The 17,854-nt window shown below is 37.5% G+C and overlaps 2 protein-coding genes across 4 annotated transcripts in view; one reads left to right on the top strand and one right to left on the bottom strand.

The window, feature by feature from the left end:
• Nucleotides 1–17,854, bottom strand: part of LOC146486349 (programmed cell death 6-interacting protein-like) — a 33,403-nt gene that overhangs the window by 13,190 nt on the left and 2,359 nt on the right. Inside the window, exons 3-7 of the mRNA XM_085100320.1 lie at nucleotides 17,033–17,099; nucleotides 15,885–16,012; nucleotides 14,482–14,635; nucleotides 13,909–14,018; nucleotides 12,498–12,614 (exon numbers count right to left, since the gene is read on the bottom strand). Of these exons, the coding sequence (XP_084956446.1) occupies nucleotides 12,498–12,614; nucleotides 13,909–14,018; nucleotides 14,482–14,635; nucleotides 15,885–16,012; nucleotides 17,033–17,099 (576 nt within the window). The remainder of the gene's footprint in view (nucleotides 1–12,497; nucleotides 12,615–13,908; nucleotides 14,019–14,481; nucleotides 14,636–15,884; nucleotides 16,013–17,032; nucleotides 17,100–17,854) is intronic.
• Nucleotides 7–12,489, top strand: LOC146486350 (uncharacterized). 3 transcript variants are annotated; one of them, XR_014860313.1, is made up of 3 exons: nucleotides 7–9,136; nucleotides 9,755–10,539; nucleotides 11,339–12,489. XR_014860313.1 is itself a non-coding variant. In XM_085100409.1 (2 exons), the coding sequence occupies exons 1-2, from the start codon at nucleotides 8,834–8,836 to the stop codon at nucleotides 11,357–11,359; spliced, it is 324 nt and encodes a 107-aa protein (XP_084956535.1). In that variant the 5' UTR covers nucleotides 7–8,833; the 3' UTR covers nucleotides 11,360–12,489. The 3 variants fall into 3 exon arrangements, 2 of the variants coding, with proteins under 2 accessions (XP_084956535.1, XP_084956527.1); XM_085100409.1 differs by lacking the exon at nucleotides 9,755–10,539; XM_085100401.1 differs by having other exon boundaries at nucleotides 9,755–12,489.

The raw sequence follows: 17,854 nt of genomic DNA, 5'->3' as shown, positions 1-17,854 counted from the left end.
CTGGAAAGAAAAACCAGGGAGAAATATTCACTCCACAAATATGGCTTATGTGTGCTTTGAACAACTCAGCCCAGATCAATAAGAACAAGCATATCAAACTTTGCCTATTATTATGGTTTAAATTTTTTAAGACAATAAGCCTTTTGTTGTATGTCCGTAGGGATTTTTCTGTCCAGTTTCGCGAAGTTATAATCGGGTGAAATCGGATTCAGTCGACAACTTGTCGCTGATGACAATTTTTTCCCAACGGTAGCCTACTTGGGAAAATGAAAACAAACTTACCGGGGTTTGACTAAGTTTTTGTCGTACCGCGCGCGCATGTTTCGGCCTAACTCAGCCAAACTGTACTTTACTTTTATTTTGGTCGTCAAGTAAGTATTTTTTTTTTTAGCTCATATTTTAGCGAGCAAGCGGACTCTTTGAAAAGTCAATAAAACCTTTTACTCCTCAGGTTGTTTGTTTAATTCTTGGTCACATGTTTTCCATTTGCATTTCCTATAAGGCCTATTGTGATCCAGATGCTTTGGTAAAAATATGAAGCATTACCACATCTTACATAAACGTAGAATTTGAGTAAAACCTGGACAGAGGAAAAGGGAAAATGCTGCCCACTAAATTACCGTGGGATTGGCGATTTTATTACTCCATGTTCTCTTTAACAAGACACTGGGGAAGCGTTCACTCCGGCCATGGAAGTTGGGGTAGGGTGGGTGGGTTGGGGTCTGAACGTCCCGCTTCTGGTAACCTGTACTGCAGAGAAAAAGGGGCTTAGTAAAAAAGGGTTGCCTTAATAAGGTAACTAGGACTGTAGATGTGGTTTTGCAATGTTCAGGAAGTTGTAATGTAAGTAATTTTGAAGGTAGGGCAGTAAAACCCCAGGTGGAACGCACATATAGAATCTATATGCAAAAAGGCTGCGACACGCCTTTACTTCCTAAAACAGCTAAAGCGCGCTAAAGTTCCATCCAAGGGTATGTTACTTTTCTATAAAACACATGTATACGCCCTGTTTTAGAATATGCGTGCCCAGTCTTTCATCATTCTTTGCCGCAATATCTGTCTAATGAAATGGAAACTGGTTGCAAAAGCGCGCGTTGCGGATAATACAACCCGACCCATCCTATGCTGAGGCCCTAGTAGCTCTGGACATCACATCACTGTACGAGAGGAGGAAGGCCTTGAGCAATGCTCTATTTGACCAAATTGTAAGGGACCAAAGCCACAAGCTCCATGAGCTGCTGCTGCCCCGCAATGAGTCTACTTATTGCACCCGTAGCCAGAGATACTTGTAAGACAAATAAGTTTAAAAACACTTTTGTTATGGCGAACAGTTTTGATTATAAGTAGTAATCCTAATTATTAGTAGTTTACGGTTTTTATAATATGTGTCATATATTTATAGATAATTTTTAGTTCCCTTGTAAAGTAAGTCGTATTTCAGCCGGCCTGGGAGCTGCAATGATTTTACTTGATAAAGCTATCTATCTAATCAGCTTAGTTCCCAGACGCTTCAGGCGGGCTCTATATTCTCTCTATATGCTCTGGATTCTAAATTCGCGCGGTGACGTCACTGAACCACCCTTACAATCCGCCACATAATGACACGAAACTCGACCGTGAACTTCAGGTTCCTCGGCTATCTAAAGCGAGGAAAATAAAAGTTAAAAAGCAAAGTTTAAAAACACACACACTTTTGAATTCTTAGCGATGACGGGAAGACGTGACGGACTTCACAGTCATGTTCTTAGTGGCCTGGCCTTTGAGTGGAAGCGAGGCTGTAGTTTACTTTGTTGCATGCTGTAACTAAGCAACACAAAACGAACGCATTTTAATGCCGGGCTTGTTTCCTCCAAAATTAACCAGCAAATTGTTTATTTCGCTTGCCATAACATAAACGAAGGGAACTGACACTATTTAACGCTACCAACGTTAACTAACATTATTCATTCATTCCCTTATTTATTGTTTTTCGACTAAAATAAGCCTTGTACTTCTAATACTTCGGCTCATCAAATATCGCAATATTTCCACAAGAATATTTTAAAATAGGCTCCCATGCAGAGTTAAGGGGAAAAGTATTACCCTCCGGTGGAGAGGACGAAAATATTACTCCAGTAAAAACGAGTGTGGATAAGATTTTCGCGCATTGCAAAACCAGCAAAACTATATGGTATAAGGTACTAGCAGAAATGTCAAGGCTCATTCACTGGCGACATCTGATCACGTGCTTCCTACACAAACTGTCTATACTTATTTCTATCCCACTGTAAGAGGGCCTGGGTACGATTAACCCCTTCAATCAAGTGTCCCGTATGTACCGAGTGTAACCGCTGTACACTACATTGCTTTTGTGAATCATTCACAGAAAAATAACTTTGCTTTGCGTGACGTCATTCTACTGTAAAGAAGCTAAAAGAGATGTTCTAATGCTAAAACACCCCTGCTTTTCATAGCAGGAAATGAACAGCATCCAACTGCAAATAATTAAAATTATTACAGTTCAAATCGTTTTCTACTTCTAATGGCGCGCAATCTCGTTCCCAGAGTCCTCTGGCTCTTTGCGACCAACCACTGGCTAAAGAGCCTGAGGACTCTGGGTACGAGATTGAATGGCGCGCGCAGTGCAAATTGAATAATTACATTGCTCTATTGTAACGTAAGAAATTATCACTAACAACTGAAATTTTTCTCGTCTCGAAGAAAGTCTTCTTTCGCTGAAAAGCTTGGAAAATTCTGTTTAATCAGTGAAGATTTGATCTTTTCGTTACGAAAAGCTAGCTGTCAACACAAGGTAAGCTGTGTATCGGTTTTTTTCTACAACGAAAAGTAGTTCAAATCGTTTTCTACTACTAATAGCGCGCGCAGTGCAAATTAACACTTTTGTCTATTATGACGTAAAAAAATCATCACTATAACAACTGAATTTTTTCTCGTTTCGCGGAAAGTTTTATTCCGTTATAAAGCTTGAAAAAGTCTGTTTATTCAGTGAAGATTTGATCTTTTAGTTAACAAAACGTAGCTGTCAACACAAGGTAAGACGTGCATTGAATTTTTTCTAAAACCAAAAGTAGGTTGCGAAGAACTGCACACTTTCACTTTCCATAAAGGCCCCGTCACAAAACTTATAATCAGAGGCATCCAGAGGTTCATTTCGGGGAATACATCTTTACAGCCCATGCAGACGGCCTAAATCGCCTTAGAAATTGATTTGCAATCAAGAGAGAAAACTGGCGTTTGCTATGAGGCTTTGCCGCATAATATCGTGGGTGACAGATTACTCTTTAATTTTGGCGCGAAACTTCGAGGTTTGCATTTAATTTCACATCTGAAAATACAAAATTGCTATGGCAAAGTGTCAAAAACTCACCATTGTGAGCGTAATTTGTCACCCAAGATATTAAAAGGTAATCAAATGGTATACTCGTGAAGTTAAAAAATAATTTCACTTGCGTTTTGTCAAAGTTATGCTCGGAAAGTTCTTAGAACTGTGACAAAACGCGCGTGAAATTGATTACCCATACTAACACATAATTGGTATAGGAAATTTAATTCCTTTTGTTATTATTAACGAAAAGACGAAAAATTTCACCAAGAGAGGAAAGGAAAAAAACTGTGTTACCGTCCAGATATGTCCCATTTAAAACTCGGAAACGATCCTGAAGAAAATACTTGCCTACGATAAAATCCCCGCAAGTTGCACGGACTCATGCCACACATTCAAGGCCATTTAATTCGCCTTAGAAAAACATGGCTGAAGTTGCAAAACGACGCATAACAACGACTCTGCCCTATTAACAAATTTAAAAGGAAAATAGTTTTCTAGTGCAACTTGAAAAATGTCACAGAAAGGAAAAATTGATTGAAATAAGAATTTATTTGCGGTGAAAGGCACACACAATTTAAACCGTACGTGGAACTTGAAAGATTTTTTCTTCTTTTGTCCTTCAAATTCAAGAAATATTGTTACTAGCCTCCATGATAAAATTGCTTTAACGTCGTACTATGTTCAGTTTGAGTTTCTTGTCCCACAGGGGTTCAGTGGAGAAATCATTTTTTTATTATTATTATTATCCTTTATTTTTTTTCGCGAGAGAGACATTACAAACTGCGGATTTTTTGAACATGGCTTCCAATGATTTGTTTTCATACACTCAACAACAGCTGATCAACATAATAGAGCAGCAGCATGGCGAAATTCAAAGCTTGGCGAATGAAAAACGTTGGCTGCAATAAGACAGCAACAGACAAAGAAGCCAAGTAGCACAATGCTATGAAAAAGTCTTGGAATGGCAAGAATACGGTAAACGCCTAAAAAGGAATTGGAACATTTAAGAAATCGAGACGAACAATGGAAGAAGGGACTAACAAAAGCAGTGGGTGAATTAGAAACAGAAAAAGAAAAATACATTTATAATTTACCATTCAGTATAGCTAAAGAAACAAAATGAAGCATCTTTCAGTACAAAATAATTCACAACATCCTACCGCATGGTAGTTTACTACATAAGATGAAGATTACAGACTCGTCACTCTGTAAGCACTGTAGTGCAGTAGAAACACTGTTTCATATGTTAGTCTGCTGTGATGAAATTCACAATTTTTGGCTTAAGGCGGTTGAGTGGTGGAATCACCAGAGTGGTGACAATTATTCAGTAAATGACTTAAACATTTTGTATGGCTACAATCCTGAGACCACGAAAACAAATTCTTTCAACTATTACATTCTACTAGGCAAAACACATATCTTTTTGCAAAGACTCGAGTTTAAAGCCCCTAATTTATTTCATTTCTTGGATCTTGTCAAGAACAAGATCCTTGTTTTGAGACCGATTTTTCAGTCTAAAGGTCAAATAGAAAATTCTATTCGGTTTGGAAACCTTTACTTAACCTAATATAAGTTCTCTACATGTTGTTAGCGTAGCTCATGCAAGCTTGTGTGTATTTTAGTGAATGTAATAGTATGTTTGTATTAATGCATTACGCATTCAATAAAACAAAAAGAAAATAAATAAATAAAAATTTAAAAAAAAGAGAGAAAAATACAGCAATATTGAAAAATTGTATTCTTCTTTCAAGGAGGAAATTGAATGACTATTCAGGAATTTCTTTCTTCTGTTGAAAAGATGAAAGAAACCCTTGAACGGACATTCAACCTCAGGAAAAGTATGTATGAAGAATATTGTATTGTATTATAACTACACGTTACTTCTTACTTCTTGTATTTTGCTTGCCATAACATAAACGAAGGGAACTGATACTATTTAAAGCTACCAACGTTAACTAACATTATTCATTCATTCATTCACTTATTTATTGTTTTTCGACTAAAATAAGCCTTGTACTTCTTCTCGAGCTCGGTTTTGTGTGCGGCTCATCAAATATCGCAATATTTCCACAAGAATATTTTAAAATAGGCTCCCATGCAGAGTTAAGGGGAAAAGTATTACCCTCCGGTGGAGAGGACGAAAATATTACTCCAGTAAAAACGAGTGTGGATAAGATTTTCGCGCATTGCAAAACCAGCAAAACTGTATGGTATAAGGTACTAGCAGAAATGTCAAGGCTCATTCACTGGCGACATCTGATCACGTGCTTCCTACACAAACTGTCTATACTTATTTCTATCCCACTGTAAGAGGGCCTGGGTACGATTAACCCCTTCAATCAAGTGTCCCGTATGTACCGAGTGTAACCGCTGTACACTACATTGCTTTTGTGAATCATTCACAGAAAAATAACTTTGCTTTGCGTGACGTCATTCTGCTGTAAAGAAGCTAAAAGAGATGTTCTAATGCCAAAACACCCCTGCTTTTCATAGCAGAAAATGAACGTCATCCAACTGCAAATAATTAAAATTATTACAGTTCGAATCGTATTCTACTTCTAATGGGGGGCGCAATCTCGTTCCCAGAGTCCTCTGGCTCTTTGCGACCAACCACTGGCCAAAGAGCCTGAGGACTCTGGGTACGAGATTGAATGGCGCGCGCAGTGCAAATTGAATAATTACATTGCTCTATTGTGACGTAAGAAATCATCACTAACAAGTGAAATTGTTCGCGTTTCGAGGAAAGTCTTATTTCGCTGTAAAGCTTAGAAAATTCTGTTTAATCAGTAAAGATTTGATATTTTTGTTACGAAAAGCTAGCTGTCAACAGAAGGTAAGCTGTGTATCGGTTTTTTTCTACAACGAAAAGTAGTTCGAATCTTTTTCTACTACTAACAGCGCGCGCAGTGCTATTATGACGTAAGAATTCATCACTATAACAACTGAAACTTTTCTCGTTTCGCGATAAGTTTCATTCCGTTATAAAGCTTGAAAAAGTCTGTTTATTCTGTGAAGATTTGATCTTTTCGTTAAGAAGAGCTAGCTGTCAACACAAGGTAAGATGCGTATTGAATTTTTTCTAAAACGAAAAGTAGATTGCGAAGAATTGCACACTTTTCTTTCACTTTCCGTAAAGGCCCCGTCAAAACAAATTAATCAGAGGCATCCAGCCGTTCATTTCGGGGAATACATCTTTACAGCCCATGCAGACGGCCTGAATCCCGAAAGAAATTGATTTGCACTCAAGGGAGAAAACTGGCGTTTGCTATGAGGCTTTGCCACTTAATATCGTGGGTGACAAATAACTCCTTAATATTGGCGCGAAATTTCGAGGTTTGTGTTTTATTTCACATCTGAAAATACAAAATTGCTATGACAAAGTGTCAAAAACTCACCACTGTGAGCGTAATTTGTCACCCAAGATATTAAAAGGTAATCAAATGGTATACTCGTAAAGTTAAAAAATAATTTCACTTGCGTTTTGTCAAAAGTATGCTCGGAAAGTTCTTAGAACTGTGACAAAACGCGCGTGAAATTGATTACCCATACTAACACATAATTAGTATAGGAAATTTAATTCCATTTGTTATAATTAACGAAAAGACGAAAAAATTTCACCAAGAGAGGAAAGGAAAAAAACTGTGTTACCGTCCAGATATGTCCCATTTAAAACTCGGAAACGATCCTGAAGAAAATACATGCCTACGATAAAATCCCTGCAAGTTGCACAGACTCATGCCACACATTCAAGGCCATTCAATTTGTCTTACAAAAACATGGCTGAAGTCGCAAAACGACGCATAACAACGACTCTGCCCTATAAACGTATAGTCAAACGTCTAATTAACAAATTAAAAAGGAAAATAGTTTTCTACCGCAACTTGAAAAATGTCACAGAAAGGAAAAATTGATTGAAATAAGAATTTATTTGCGGTGAAAATTAAACGTAATTTAAACCGTCCGTGCACTCCCCACTTGAAAGATTATTTCTTCTTTTGTCCTTTAAATTCAAGAAATATTGTTACTAGCCTCCATGATAAAATTGCTTTAACGTCGAACTATGTTCAGTTTAGGTTTCTTGTGCCACAGGGGTTCAGTGGAGAAATCATTTTTTTTTTTGTTATTATCCATTTTTTTGTTTTCGCGAGGGAGACATTACAAACTGCGGATTTTTTGAACATTGTTTTCATACACTCAACAACAGCTGATCAACATAATAGAACAGCAGCATGGCGAAATTCAAAGCTTGGCGAATGAAAAACGTTGGCTGCAATAAGACAGCAACAGACAAAGAAGCCAAGTAGCACAATGCTATGAAAAAGTCTTGGAATGGCAAGAATACGGTAAACGCCTAAAAAGGAATTGGAACATTTAAGAAATCGAGACGAACAATGGAAGAAGGGACTAACAAAAGCAGTGGGTGAATTAGAAACAGAAAAAGAAAAATACATTTATAATTTACCATTCAGTATAGCTAAAGAAACAAAATGAAGCATCTTTCAGTACAAAATAATTCACAACATCCTACCGCATGGTAGTTTACTACATAAGATGAAGATTACAGACTCGTCACTCTGTAAGCACTGTAGTGCAGTAGAAACACTGTTTCATATGTTAGTCTGCTGTGATGAAATTCACCATTTTTGGCTTAAGGCGGTTGAGTGGTGGAATCACCAGAGTGGTGACAATTATTCAGTAAATGACTTAAACATTTTGTATGGCTACAATCCTGAGACCACGAAAACAAATTCTTTCAACTATTACATTCTACTAGGCAAAACACATATCTTTTTGCAAAGACTCGAGTTTAAAGCCCCTAATTTATTTCATTTCTTGGATCTTGTCAAGAACAAGATCCTTGTTTTGAGACCGATTTTTCAGTCTAAAGGTCAAATAGAAAATTCTATTCGGTTTGGAAACCTTTACTTAGCCTAATAAAAGTTCTCTACATGTTGTTAGCGTAGCTCATGCAAGCTTGTGTGTATTTTAGTGAATGTAATAGTATGTTTGTATTAATGCATTAAGCATTCAATAAAACAAAAAGAAAATAAATAAATAAAAATTAAAAAAAAGAGAGAAAAATACAGCAATATTGAAAAATTGTATTCTTCTTTCAAGGAGGAAATTGAATGACTATTCAGGAATTTCTTTCTTCTGTTGAAAAGATGAAAGAAACCCTTGAACGGGCATTCAACCTCGGGAAAAGCATGTATGAAGAATATTGTATTGTATTATAACTACACGTTACTTCTCAATTACGCGTACTGGATTCAGAGCGGTTGGAATGAACCACTTGCAATTTGTCAAGGTCAAGAGGAAGCAGCCTCAGAGGAAGGAAACCCTACGCCAGCCACCTCTAAAGAAGAATCAGTTCCATTTACCGTGACCCTCCCCCGCAGGCTGTTTAGCCATCTCCCCCAACATGCCAACTATCCGGATCCATTGCCCTTGGGACGCGTTTGTTGGAGCTAACGCCAATGAAAAGGTTCCATACATGTCACTAATTCAATGTCGGCGGATAACACTCCATGCCGAGCTGATACCCAAACCCCATGCTTAACAGAAAATAAAGCACCATGCCTGCCAGAGATTGAAGCTACATGCGTTTCAAAGGATAAAAGTCTATGCGTGGCTGATAATCAAACGCCATGCGTGCCAGAGATCAAGGTGCCATGTGTATCAGGGAATCAAGCTTCATTCGTGCCAGCTAATAATCGAGTTACATGCGTGATGGATAAAATTGATACTGAGTCTGCAGGAAGTGCCCATCTGCCCAGCAGTAAATCGCTTCCCAGAAAATCAACAAGCAAGGTAAGTTGAACAAAAGATACGAGTATGATAATATTCCTTCTCGGCCATCGCAGTGTTTGTTTATGTGTTAACACGTAGAGTTGTCAAGTGGCACATATGGGGGACCCCGTTCCCCACCTTATTATCAAAGAAAATCAGGCACGGATGGCTGGAAGCTCTTTTGGATCTCGTTAAAAAGTTTTCCCTTCGTTCCCGAGGCCTCCACTATACAAAAACTTTGGGATACGCTACTCATCACATTTATGGCCTTCAAATGAAATAATAATCTTTTTTTTTTTTTACAAAGTAAGTCTTTAGTAACGATGGTACAATGCTTTTAAGATGAGCGACCTATTTTCGACACAAATTCGACATGAATATTAATAATTTTGAGTAAATAGTGGCTATGCCTTATATGGTGGGGGATATTCCAGTTAGAATACTTTTTTGATCGATTTACATGTAACGACGAACCACAGCCTCGTCGAAATTGAGCTCTAAGGCGCCTATCTGTTCCTCCCACGAGGTTGGATTCGATTCAACTGTTCTGCTTCTCTAAAAGTATGATGCTCTCTCTGTCATTGTGGTATATTGTTAGGGTGTTCCTATATCAGTTAGCTTTCTTTTTTTTCTTTTCAGCCAAGAAGTCGTATGCAGAAATTCAAGCGATGGGTGAAGAAACGTTTCCTATGTTGTTCTGTTACAACAAAGGAAACGTTTCTTCCATCCAACGCTTCATCCAGCGCCAAAAAAAAAAAACATAAAAAGAGGGGAAAAAAAGAAAAGAAAAGAAAAAACACATACCCTACATGCACAGACAAACAGAATTCTTATCGCAACGGACCTGACGCTAATTAACCGAAGCAAGGCAATTTTACAATGGTCGGCAGATTGCTGTCCTATAAAAAGGTAAAGTACTATTGTTTTTACTTTCAGTTTCGACGCCTATCTTAGCACGTCTTCCGGACAATTTTTTGGCGATTCAACGATCTTAAAATTAACATTCAAAACGTATTTAGTTGGCTACGGTCATCCTATATCCAACAGGCGGAATTGGAATAATTGTTTTACTTAGTTTGTTTCGTTTAGCATTTTTATCTAGTATTGTAATGCGTATTTGAACATTTTTATGAGATTTGCGCAATACAAATTGCATAATTATTATTTGTTATCATTGATATATCTTCCAAGAGTTATCGGATTTGTGCTCCCAACTCAACGATTTTCTCATGAACAGTGCTCTACTGCTCGAGGTTCAAAAGGCTCTTTCACAAGTAAAGATGGAGATTGAGGGGAACTCACTGAGCAGGTACTGCCTGGGATGGTACAGGAGCTGGGAGAGCTACAAGCGACAAGGATCCTGAAAGGGGCCTATGATCTGCAGAATAGCAAGACAGGATTACTTCACATCCAGATAGGATCAGGTTAGTTTCACACACAATGTTGGAAGAGTGAAGGGTGGCTGAGAATTTTAAACAAGGGATCGGACTACCATGAAACAAATCGAGTCCATGGTCAGAGAGGGCCTCCAGGATACAAGTCCTCCACGCATTGTTTTTATTCTCTCTATCGGCTAATTACTTTTTTAAAAAAAACCCACACGTTCAACATTTCAACGTACTAAAGGACAGCTAACAGAAATGATAATTGAGGATACCTATGTTGTCGTGTCTACCCTGATCTCTAAACTGTTGCAATATTCATAACTTATAACCACAAACCGACAGTGTATATCATATACATATTTATTTATTTATTTATTTATTTATTTACTTATTTATTTATTTCATGAAGTAATCACTTCATTCTCTTAGTATATTCTACTCCCTTATATCTTCTTCTTGCCTTACTCTACCCGCTTCGATTAGCTTTCGCAACCCACGGTATTTAGTAAAAGAAGTTGCATTTCTCTGTATTTATACATTTAATGTACTTTTAAATTTAATGTACACTTACTGATGAAATAATAAAGATGATGTAAACCTTGTAATGACTACTCTTCTTTTGGCGCTATAAATGCATATTGACTGAATTATCAGGTTTTATTGCGTTTCCCAAATATAATTCCTACTTTCCATTCACTTCAAATTGGATATAACTTAAATATTGTGTACGTGCAAGCTAAGGTTTTAGAAACATGTGTCAAGGTTTCAAAAATCACGAGCTGTGAACACATGAACCTCACGTGTACCTATTTTAACTCTTCGTATTATTCGTCCCCAGGTCCTCCGCTCAGATAAGTGAGCTATCACTGAATTGTCTTTGTGGGTTGACGAAAAGAGTGTTTCATTAGAATGAAGAACACTGTATAAATGAGTATTGACGCACAAACATTTGTACTCGCGCGTCAACATGTCGTACAAATGTTTTAAACAAAGTAAGCCTATGTTCTTATTGAAAAGAGAATTCTTCACTGAATACCTTTACAAAGAAATAGGAAACTTATTAAAGTAAGATATCATTTTAACTCCACCGATTTATCGTTAATTCATTCTTCTGTTCTGTACGAGAAACTGAAATATCTTCGACGTTACCGGATAGTGAGCTTGGCCTACCAGTGTATTCAATACAAAAAGGAAATTCATACCCGTCGTAGTCGGGGCTTAAATGATTCCCGGCAGCTCAAGACCATTCTGATTCGCTTTGATAACCGCAATCTGTCCCGCGAATCTATCGCTCAAAACGTTATTTCTTCGCAGTGAGCTCTCCAATTTCAACAGTTTAAACAGTCAAGTACTTCTTAGAAATTATTCTCTCGATTTACCGCTTCAAAAAGCTTACCTTGCTTTTTGAAAACGGCATATTTGAGTGAAATCAACATGGCGGCCAATTTGAAACTGATCCAGTTTACGGGTACATGGATAACAAAAGTTTGCCAAGTGTAGATATTACCGTAAATTCTGGGCAACAATAATTACGGCCATCAGTTACTTCTAACTTGTTTGCACAGCAATTCTGCCCCTCGGATTCCGAAGAATGCATTTCTGTGGTCAGTCGAATCGATCAGTTTGTTCAGGCATTCAGTGTACTTTGACAAGTTTGGCATTCAAGGCATTCACTGGTATTCAAGTTTTATTTCTAATCGACCGATTCGCTAAATCCACTGGGACTACATCACTTGATTGCGCAATTTTGCAGATTTGTGTCGATGACGACAAAGCCCATTTTCCGACTCCGTCCTGGCCCTAAGGGCGTGGCTGGAGTAATTAATGGCTTTTTCACTACGATTTAAACGCCAAACTGACAGAAACAATAAACAACGGATACTCACTTTTGTTTGCCACGTCCATTTTAAAGTCCTAATTAAATGTGAGCACAAGTTTTTTTTAAACTGAAAACATGACAAAGTCTTTCGTTGTATCAAGTCCATAAAAATTCTCACCTGAAACCTGGAAACGCCTTCACCATAAGCACCTTTGTCTTTTGCTACTCTTGCCATATGATACTGAGATATCGCATGGAAGAAATCTTGCTTGGCTGACAAAATTATACCCCACTCCTAAACAAGAAAACAATTTTTAAAATACGCATGAGAAGTCTTGATATACTTCTCACTATCATTACTTTATGTCAGTATTTTTTGTGACATTTAAAATATTTTCACATTAATTATTTTCTTCCAGATTTTCAAAAAAGATAATTGCATGTACAAAAGTTACACTAGATTAACGGTCAGTACCAAAAAGCTAATTTTGCTAGAAAGTTGCCCAATTATTAGAAGAGATGTCCAGCAAATTCTCCAAATTCGTGAGAACAACTTAAGTGCAAGTAGACATAACGTAAGCAGAGATGTCATGTTGGTCTCTGCTGGGGTTTGGAGGGTAAAATAAGAAAGTAATTATTACTTTCTTTTGAATCACACTGTTAACAGATAAATCGTGCTTGTAGGTTCTGGCTGAATGGCATTTCATGAACAATTGACCATGATTTAACCATTTCACTTCTAGTGGCACTTCAAGCAATTGTGCTGCTTTTCTTTTTGGCTTCAGTCAGCATTTTTAGGTGCTAATATGTAATGTCAACACGTACTGCACATAATTACAAATAACAATTATTATATTCACCGTTCCCACAAGGAGCTTTTCAACATAATTATAGTAATAATGTATACAATGATAAAATTAATAAGTAAAAAGAAACTATGTTATACTTCTGAAATGTCATTACAGTGCTAAAAAAGACCAATAAAAAGTTCAAATCAACTAGACTTGTTGGCCTAGGTCAGTTTTCTCTGTTTGTTGTTTACCCCAATTACCGACATTCAAAAGATGGTGGGAACTAGCTTATGTCATCCAAAATAGTCTGGTTCTGTTTTTCTCGATAAAATGTTGCAACTACTAACAAAAAAGGGCCATTAAAAAGCTTGTAATGTCCATCTATCTTTCCGCCTGTTTAAGACAGGCCCTATGGTGGACATGCCATTATTGTGGATATAGTTCACTAGGAGACGTTGCGCCAGCGTCAACCATCAGTGTCTTGACCATAGTTTTACATGTAGGTGTTCATCCTGGGTCTATCTTACCATGCCTGGGCTCGAGCCATAATGTCACTAGTAATGTCACTAGCCTTGAACACATGTGCACCATATGTGGCCATGCATGCAAATCCAAGATTGGTGTAGCCTCACACAAGAGACGCCACAGACCTAGTGACACAACCACAGACTGACTGCTGAACACTCATCTTTCGAAGCGAAAGGAGAGACTACATTCAATGTCACTAGTAAAGAACCAGTGGGATTATCAACGGGGATTTGAAAGATTAAGGGTACTAATATTTAACTTATTGTTTACTTTCTCCAGTTGCTGTTTCACTGTTGTTACTTGAGAAGCAGAATTTGCTTCCTTGTAAAAATCTGCAGCCTGTGCAGCCACTTTCGCTATCACAGCATCCTTCATTTTATCTGCAAGCAAGCAGACACGTGTACACAATGAGAGCCAGATAACATAAACATACAACTTTTCCCTCACAGTGGCATGTAGGAGAGGGTGGAGTGGGCAGGAATAATTTCCCATTTTGGCATTCGATATAGTAAGAACGCACTACTAATACAGATTGGAGTCGAGACTGTGTGGGACGATCAACGAATAAATCAAAGGATCTTGGGATGTGTATCTGGCATCCCTCGCAAATTTTACAGGGGCGGATGACATCAACACCAACTTGGAAAAGGAGAGAGAGCCTGGGATCAAGATCATTGAACGCACTCCCTAATCTTTGATTATTACTAGTTATGCTACTAAATACAGTACATTGTATTTCAATTTCCTTGAAATCACTAAGGGCTTTCAGTTTATATTTTTCTTTGCAATTCACCTGCAGTAAATGGAAATACACATTTAAATGATTACAAGTTTGCAGATCACCTTGCTCTGTCTTGTTCCAGATGCTCTCTTGTCCTTGAGCTAACATGATGGCACTAAGAGCAGACAACATCTCCACAGAAAGGTCAGGTGTTGGTACCTGGTGCAGCTGTGCAAACACTGAATCCTTCAAGAGCTGGAAACATCCACTGGCATACTGTTAAATGATCAAACATCGTCTTCAGCATCATCCAATATTTCTTTTGTTCTCAGGTGTGAACAACAACATTGCATTAGTTTATCCACCGTGTTCAATATTGTTGAACGCACGCATGCCCACTAAGCTAACTTTGCGGGTATCTGTATCCATGATTTATTGTTTATACACTCGATTGCAAAAACGTTGACACCTAAAAGGCATAAACCGTGAACGATGAGACCCAACAGATTTGTGGGTAGTGTTTAAACAATAACCTCATTTCCATAATCAATAATTTACCATTCTCGTTCTTTGCAATAAAAAATACAGTGCTGACCAATTCTTCCAAACAATTTTCTACCAAATACGGCTTAAGTTCATTGCCTGTTTTGAACTTAGGCAAATCGCGCATTGTATATCACTCAAATTGGCCCTAGTTGGCCAATTTGGACACTTTAAGGAAAACTTGGACAGTTTCCATCATTCACCATGTGCAACTAATTTTGGTCACCAGCCATCGCCGAGAATAGAATATGATGCAAATAAAATTTAGTACACTTATACCCATGAAGTCATTGGGTCTTATCGTTCACAGTTTATGCTTTCTAGGTGTCAACATTTTTGCAATCGGGTGTATTTGCTTTGCGCATAACCACTTGAGTGTTCAAGCTACAGTACAGCAACAAACAAAGTTTTGAATCTCTCAACAACAAAAGCTTAAACACAAGCAATCTCTCTTCAAATAGAAAAAGAAAGGGCAAAGGAGTAATTGAAACTGTAAGTCCAGGAAAAGCGAGAACATAGTCCGACACGGAGGTCGATCGGTCTCACACCATTTTTTGGCAAACCAACATGACACAGGTTTGTTCTCTAAGGATTCTGGGTAGTTTTGCTCCCAGACCAAGTGTTGCATCAAACTTGTTGCATTTGACCAACTCGTTTGACACTGTGCAACATTTTCCAACAATGTTGGATAAAAGAGTGTTTGATGATGTTGCAATAGTGTGGCCGGGCCTTTAGGATAGGTAGAGCGAGAAGTAGATCAAGTGGCAAATTCTGTCTAAATGTTGTTGATAAAAGTAAACCTCATCTCATGAAGGCTCACTTCAAGATTAGTTTTTGGCCCAAATTTGGTGTTGTTTAGTTTATTTATCGATTAAATTAAATTTGAAACTTGACCCAGTCCCGTACTCAACCTTGAAATGGCTTGGATATTATTATTAGTACATTGTTAGCAGGCACTGCTAAAAATTTACACAAGTTTTACCTGAAACATTTTTGAGGCAGTTTTCAAACCCTCATCAGTTTGAAAATTTTGGGTTGCGGCAATCTGTCCTTGCAAAACTCCAATGTTAAACAGCAAACATAATCGCTCATAATGGAGACTTGGCATTGCTGCAGACAAGTACATGTAAACAAAATGAACTCAAATTTAACAATTATACATGTAATTATCACAAAGTTTGCACAGAATTCAAATCTTTCTGCGCTATATCTTTAACCAAGCTAAAGTGCAAATCAATAATACTCTCAGGGCAAAGCTGATTCCTATAGACATAATTAAGTCTGCCATTTTTAAAATTGATGCAACCGGGAACAAAATACAGTGTTTGTTTATCTCATGGGAAATCCCATGTCAAAAATAATTCAGTAAATTTACAATCCAATTTATTATCCACTTTGCCTTGAGAATGGTGTCACGATGACGCCGAAATGTCGGCTATTAACTTTAATTTTTGCTTGCTTATGTTTCAAGAAATCATTATTGATCAAAAAAAATTATGGACAGCAAAGTTTATCAAAGATTCTAGGGAGAATGCTTTTGTATTTAAAATTTGACAGATATTGTCAGGCCAGGTAGCCAGCATGCAATCGAGTTTTTTAAATTTTCTACATTTTTCTCTTCAGTCATTTGTCTGTTTAACCCTGTGAATTTAGTCTGCAAGAAAATTTGAATTTAAGACAAACATAAAGAAACTTGACATGAAAGAGAAAAATATTAAATGATAATTTTTTTTGGATCCAAAATTTTAAGAGAAATCATTGGACATCAGTTACAGACTGCAAAAACTTGTACCCATGTACAACATACCTTGCACACTGAGAGCTCATGCCCACTACAGACTAGGTCTTTCACACTAAACATACTATCATTGGAACAACTATCAAACAGTCTACTGGAAGGGCCTCTTGTGTGTTTAAATACCCAGATAGTACAGGTGTACTACATGTTGTTGAAATTGTTAACAGCTTTCCTGATAATGACAATTGACACTTTTTAAGAAACCAAAAGTACATGTATGTTGTCTTTTTCCTGGAAGTTATTGTAACTACAAGTCACAAGCGTATGAACGTATTCTAATGTCTTCTTTACGGTGCTGACTGTCTGATCATTCTGACCAGAAGGAAACTTACAGCTTTTCCGATAACCAAACAAGGATCCTTTGTCAAAGGCATCATACCAGGTAAAGGAGATTCTGATCTGTAAAACAATTTAGTGGACAATTTATAGCAACAAATATTTAAATATTGATTTATTATAGTAACAAATTAGCCAGCAGTTGCATCTTACCTGTGTTCGCAGTGGGTGTAAGGGTAAAAAAGGAACTAAAACAAAAAAGAAATGTACTGCCTTAAAGGGGGGGGGGGGGGGGGTGGGAAGGGGTACTCCCTATAATGGACTATACAGGGAGGCTCTGCCCAAAAGGGGTACCTTTTTCAGGACGACCAAAAGTATAGAAAAGGGTAGGGAAAACTGTCATTCAGTCATTTAGGTATTTAAAAGGATCATTCAAAGTACAGTGTATCTTCATAAGGCCCAATGAAAAATAAAAATAATGTTTCTACAGTGTACTGTAGGTATATGAAAGGGGTTACATTTTCTGTCAAAAATAGTATTCAAAAGGGTAAGGGTTTGGACCTCAGGGAGGAGTCTCTATATAAAACTTGCTTGAATCCCCCCCCCCCCCCTCCCAGGTATAATACACAATCTTTTGCACTAAGTATAAAAATTAATCATCACTATTTAACATGAAACAAACAGATATGAGGGGCTGTAATTTTGGGCCATGTAGGAAACAAGAGGCAAGCTACATGTATATAAAACTGTAGTTAAAATCTAGCATACAAAGGTTACACTTGCATGCAGCTAGCCCTTCAAATAATTACCACAACTATCTCTCTAACAACAGGGACTATTTTAATACTCCAGGAGATGATACTTGAGGTAGCCGAGTG

Source organism: Pavona decussata, unplaced genomic scaffold (genome assembly GCF_977016875.1).
Source record: "Pavona decussata unplaced genomic scaffold, jaPavDecu1.1 SCAFFOLD_21, whole genome shotgun sequence".
Taxonomy (NCBI): domain Eukaryota; kingdom Metazoa; phylum Cnidaria; class Anthozoa; order Scleractinia; family Agariciidae; genus Pavona; species Pavona decussata.
This window is presented reverse-complemented; position numbering and strand designations above follow the sequence as displayed.